The sequence below is a fragment of the Arachis ipaensis genome, chromosome B02 (assembly GCF_000816755.2).
Source record: "Arachis ipaensis cultivar K30076 chromosome B02, Araip1.1, whole genome shotgun sequence".
Lineage (NCBI taxonomy): Eukaryota > Viridiplantae > Streptophyta > Magnoliopsida > Fabales > Fabaceae > Arachis > Arachis ipaensis.
In genome coordinates, this window is record NC_029786.2 from 107,504,088 (window position 1) to 107,510,450 (window position 6,363).

The 6,363-nt window shown below is 27.8% G+C and overlaps 2 protein-coding genes across 2 annotated transcripts in view; one reads left to right on the plus strand and one right to left on the minus strand.

Moving 5' to 3' along the window:
• Nucleotides 1,838-2,460, minus strand: LOC107628617. Its single transcript, XM_016331245.2, has one exon. The coding sequence runs from the start codon at nucleotides 2,349-2,351 to the stop codon at nucleotides 1,914-1,916; it is 438 nt and encodes a 145-aa protein (XP_016186731.1). The 5' UTR covers nucleotides 2,352-2,460; the 3' UTR covers nucleotides 1,838-1,913.
• The window catches only part of LOC107626397 (protein trichome birefringence-like 39), a 4,279-nt gene continuing 2,621 nt past the window's right edge, over nucleotides 4,706-6,363 (plus strand). The window contains exons 1-2 of the mRNA XM_016329270.2: nucleotides 4,706-4,871; nucleotides 5,544-5,824. Of these exons, the coding sequence (XP_016184756.1) occupies nucleotides 5,544-5,824 (281 nt within the window). The 5' untranslated portion in view covers nucleotides 4,706-4,871. The remainder of the gene's footprint in view (nucleotides 4,872-5,543; nucleotides 5,825-6,363) is intronic.

The window sequence follows — 6,363 nt, forward strand, 5'->3', positions numbered from 1 at the left end:
AAATAATTTATTATTTAAAAGTTAATTATATCTCATTTTAAGTAATTTGAACATATAAAAAAAAATAAACAATGTTCAATTAAAAGGGTGTGGAAGATAAACAAACAAAATAATAAAAAACCTAAAAACACCATATAAAAATGGTAAAAAAATAATGTATAATGAATGAATCCTACTATAATATGATATATAATAAAACACAATTCTTGAATCCATATAAGTGAGTGGCACTACATACACAATACTAAAAGGGATTCGGGTACGATCTTTTCAAAAGGTTTTATTATTGTTGTTTTGTCGTACAACTTATTCAACTCTTTGAAACGAGAAACCCAAGGAGCCCCAAAATGTCGCCTATAGATCTATATAAGTAGAGTAGGACTTTTTGGAATGGAGATTAAGAGTATAGAAGCAATGCATCCCAAAATGAGTGGATCCTTAGTTCATCACATAATCAATAACATTTGTTGTTTTCTGCTTTTCATTGATGTTAACATATGCAAATAATATCAACAGTTTTATGCGGCTAATTTTTTTTTTTGGTAATGGATTGGAAGAGTGTGTTGTACATAATTATGAAGAGTTTGTGTATTTTTTATGAATATGAAAATATTTTTTTAATTAAAAATTATAAATTAGAGGCTCGGATTTGAGTAGGAGTAAAAAATCGTGGATTAGATTTTGGGTGGAAGTAAAAAATTGAAGGTCAGTTTTGGACAAAGATAGAAAACTTGGGTCGATTTTGAGTAAAACAAATTAAAAAAATTCAAAAAAACTTAAATTAGAGGGTTCGATTTGCATGTTTAAACAAATTTTTGGTGTTAGAAGACAAATCTAACTCTCATATTTGTAAACTTTTAAAAAATAAAAAATAAAAAACACAAATCTAACCTTTTTAGATTTGTAATATTTATACAAATTAAATTAAAAAAATATACTAAGTTTTTACATTATTGAAAAACACTATTTGTGCTACAATACAAAAAATAAAAAGCTCGTTTTAGGCGCGTATGTACATATATAATTATGGGAAAGTATATATAATGGGAGAAATGTTAGAAGATCATCAGAATTTATTATTTTTTATTATTGGTTAATTATTAATGTTTAAAAGTGTGGACTAAAAGTATGTTATTGAATTATTAAACTAAAGAAAATAAAGTTAATGACTAAAAATGATGGCTAAAATAATAAATTCGGATAATCCTTAAATATTTTCATATAATTATAAAAAGGTATGGATAGCCAACAAAATAGTTAATATTTCACGATAAAAAAGAAACATCTAAAATTAAAAATAATTTAAATATTTAAAATTTATAAAAAAATTAGAATTTAGTATTTAGAATTTAAAAATTAAGATTTAAAATTTAGAATTTTAGAATTTAGAGTTTAGTATTTTTTATTTAAGATTTAAAGTTTTAAATTTTGTATTTATGATATAAAATTTAAGGTGTAGAATTTAGGGTGACCAGTGGTGGCTAGCTAATGGTGGCGGTGGTGGTAGGCCATCGTATGTGGTCGTTGCCGACCATAGGGATGACCAGCGGTGGTCACTGGTAGCAGCAACCGTGGCTAGTGGTGAAGCTTGTGATAGTAAGTATATAAAATTGAAGTGTATGTTGAGAGAGAAAAAAAAATAATTTAAAAAAAAATATGAATAGATATCGGATTTTTTGAATTATTAACTGATATTGACTGGTTTTTTATTAGTTAGCTAGCATAATTAGAATTTATATATCACCTACAATAAGCTATTATAAAAACCCTTACCCAACAAAAAACAAAAATTCAAGTTGCAAGATAATCAATCTAATAACGAGTTTATCAACATTTATAGAGCTTAGAAGATTTCATAGATAACAAGCAACTTGCATATATGTGATGATAATACATAATTAATTAGTCACTAATTAATGGTGAAACTTGAATTGAAATTGTGGTTTTGTTTTGCCATGCAACAATGCTCCAATATCCCCCAAAAATGGTAACCTAAGATATTCCTCCAATGAAAAAGACTCAGAAATAACAACATTATAATTATTACTACTAATATTTTTACTCTTGTTACAAGCTGGAATTGCACTAGAAATATCTGAAATTGGCATCAAGCAATTCGCCAAGAGTGCATTCTTTTTCCCTGTGGAATAATTAGAATTAGTAGTATTACTTGTAGTGGCAGTATTGTAATAATGTGGTTTTGATGGTGATGATGAAATGCAATTCACTAATTCAAGATCAATCTCAAATAGGTCTTCATCATCATCATCATCTTCCATAATCAAGAAATCATCATGACTATGATCTTGGGGAACCATCACTTCTCTTCTCTTAATAGTAGTCATCACCATGGTACGTTATATTATGTTATTATTGTATGTCACAAACAAGAATTGGAATTATATTTATAGTGAGAATTTATGGTGGTGGATGTGGCAAGTAGAACGCTCTCCAACAAATCTGAAAAGGGTTGAAATTGATTAATTTCGGACCAGCAACTCCTCTTAATTAATTAATAATTGGAATTTAGAGCTGCTCCAACATAAAATTCAACGCTCGTGTTGCTGACATATGTGACAAATATTTGTTCCCTAATGGCAAATCCATAAACGTGTGAGAATACACATAGATGATTTTTTCTGCTTAGTTATCCATTTTAAGGGGAAAAAAAATCAAAACCATAAGTATCTTTTGTATTGAGTGAGATTGGAATCCATGACTTTGTTTAAGGAGAACTAATAGCATATTTGATGAGCACATGAAATTTTAGGAACTATATATTTTAACCATTGTAATAATATAAAGTCTGTTGAAAAGGATAACTAAATATATCTTATAAAGATGTCATTATTACAAAAATCATTGTTAGTGATAATTTATATTTTTTATCAACATAAAAATAAGTGTTAATATATTTACTGATAATTAGACATTAATTGTATTATATTTTATTATTAAAATATTTTAGGAACAATTATATAATTGCTGGTAAAAATATTTTTAGTGACTGCAAAAAGCATATAACTGTCATTATAACATATAGTATTAACGACACATATATAATTTTCGCAGAAATATAAGTTAGATAAGACATATAGTGACTATTAGTGACTATTATGTTATTGTCACTAAAAATAATTTTTATTATAGTCACTACTTCTCTCTTATGAATATATTTTGATGGGTCAAAATATAGAATTTACTACCATCCTTACTATAAAAAACAAAGTCGTGAGGCATAATATTGTCATTTTTATTTTCATAATATCATTTTTATTTTTAACATATTCATAAAAAAATATAACAAAAAATATCATGCATTTTGTGACATTATAGAAAATAAAAGTGATAAAATCTCCGTATAAAATATAATGAGAAGCATGCAGTTGATTCAGTTTCACCAAAATCATAACATGAAGTCAAACTTAGAGCTACCTACCTCAACAGAACACTAAATTGTTGCCATATATACTTATAAAGCTAACTAGTTAAGTAACATAATATTTAGAGTGGCGAACTACTTTCCTTCTGAAAGCGTACATGACTTAGAAATCCTAAGATTAATTAATAAAGAATTAAAAAAAAAATCCAACAAGAAGTTGGTATATGGTTAGAATAAGAGCAATTTTTTTTTCTTTTTATTTTTTTGGCTGGAAGATCAAAACATTTATATGTTTTATATATTGAAGCACAAGAAATGTATTGAGCATTGTGGGATCAAACCCATCATTGGTATATACATGTTTTTTTGGGCCCTTTTTAATTAAGAGTTTGGAAACTGAAAAAAGAAAAGCCTAAATGACCTCTAAGAGGTAAATTAGTTCACTTCCAAATTTTCTTGAATTAATAGGTTTCATAAAAACCAACTTGGGTTGGTCGAGTGGTCAGCTCACTCGTCCACTTAAGCAAGTGTCGGGGATTCGAATCTTGCCTTGTACATACAACAACCCATTGGCCAGCAGCAGACCCTTAAATGGAGTTCAGATCCGCGACGAATTAATCCTTAACCTGTCGAGTTGAGGGATACCGTGGGAAACAAAAAAAAATAATAGGTTTCCATAAAAAAGAGAGATAAAAAAAATTGAGCATTAACAAATTAATAAGAGATATGTCTTTTTATCATTGTCAATCAAAAACTAAATTTATATCATTGGTTAAAAGGAATGATGATTATCTATTACAATAACTAACTATATAAATATATTAAAAATGTAAATTTTGTATACTTTTAATAGAAACCTTCTTAATTTGTAAATTTAACATATGCTCTGATAAACCCAAAATATATTTCAGCATTAACTACTTTGTAGAAATCATTCAATTTTTAGAGTTGGTGTGCATACAACAGATTTTATGATGGCCAGTTCAGAACTTAGATTAATTAGTGGATAATTTTTTGTTTAAGAGTTTATTACTAACCATTGATTACTTTATACATATGATAAGATTCGAATTTTTAATATTTATTTAAATATATTAATGAGTTAATTACTCAACAAACTCAAATTGATTTATTGATGTTCCATTTAGACAAGAGAACAAAGGGGTCCCCATTAAACCTTTTTGAGTCACGAGACTCACAGTCCATACCCTACTAGTGAACAAACCAACGAGCAAAACACCATCATGTCATTATGTAGAGAAGCCAATATATATTCATATATACTTGTACCATTATTTTATCATGTGACACAACCAAGCGCAAAAAATTAGAAATTTATCAACATATTGAATAATAATGTTTTGTTTTATTTGGTTCTCCTTAGCTTATAAGTGCATGGTGGTGGATATACCCTCTTCATTCTCACACAGAGAAATTAAACATACCCAAAGGCAAAGAGGAAAGTGCACAAAAGAAGAAAGAAATTAGGGTAAGATAATCCTACTCTTTTCTCCATCTTCTTTGGCATTTACCAATTTCCTTTTTCTTAATCTTGTTAGCTATGTGATGATGATACTCACATCTTCCTCTTCAATTTCTTTCATATTGTTAAATGTTAATGAATAAATTTATTTGATTCATATATACAAACCCATATCTATCCATTATTATATGTCTATCCTTAATTACAGCTAGGATGTATATACCACATTATGAGAATAAAAAAGAGAAATAAAATATGTTTTATAAGAATCTGAATACTTTTTTTAGACACGTTTTAATAGGTTAAGTAATCGGTGAAAACTCAGGTGCAGTCGACTTCACGTAAAATTGATAGATGAGAGCCGTTAGATAAAAGTTTAGTCAAATCAGTCAAATCATCTAACGACTCTCAATTATTAACTTCACGTGAAATCGACTGCACCTGAGTTTCCACCTAAGTAATTTCTATATAATATGGTGAAAACTTAGGTACAGTCAACTTCACGTGAAGTTGATAGCTAAATTTTCATCTAACAGTTTTTAGCTATCAACTTCACGTGAAGTTGACTGCACCTGAGAAATGGACAATATTCTTAATCGACGTAATTTTATAATTTTATAATCTATTTGTCAATAATTTAATATATATTTTTGGCCATATATATGGATATTGTTAGAGATGGTATATGCTTGGATTATTGTAGTGGCCATTTTTGTAGCCTATGGTCACTATGATAGGGTACGTGCAACCAATAACAATAATGTGATTTCGAGAAGATTAGAAGAAGAAGAAAATTGCAATTTCTATGAAGGGAGCTGGGTGAAGGATGAATCTTATCCACTTTATGATTCTTTAACATGTCCCAACATTGATGATCAATTTGATTGTTTGAAATATGGTCGTCAAGATCAAAATTACCTCAAATACCGATGGCAACCTAACAATTGTGATTTACCAAGGTTTGTAATTTTTTATTCAGTTCATAATAATATGGCTTAATGTTTTGGTTATGGAAATCTGGTTTGTGTTGTGCATGATTATGGGTTTTCGGAGTGCTACACTAATGTGTGAGACAGTTTTTACTCACTTTCAGTGGGAAGAATTCGGACCATGCGAGTTTTTTGTATGGAAAAAGTGATGATTAAATCGGAAGATTTGATTTGTATTTTAAATTTTTTTTTATTTTTGAAAATAAAAATTGAAGGGTTCGATTTTAACATTAAATTTTTTTTATTTTTTAAACCACAAATTGGACCATCCAATTTGTGATTGTTTGTTTAAAAAAATAAAACAATACAAAGAAATTAATTCATAGTAATGTAAAACACTTCTCTTCTCACACCATCCTATGATACACGTCTCTTTCTCACACAAAAAAAACTTGTGTAATAATATCTATCAATTTATATGTATATAATAGTGTTACTAGATAAAAATTTAAATTTTCATCTAGAATGAAAAAGCATCATATATACAATCAATTACGTATTACGTATTA

Bases quoted from the DNA above. Each gene is read 5' to 3' on its own strand.
- LOC107628617 (XM_016331245.2), bottom strand. From the start codon at position 2,351: ATGGTGATGACTACTATTAAGAGAAGAGAAGTGATGGTTCCCCAAGAT.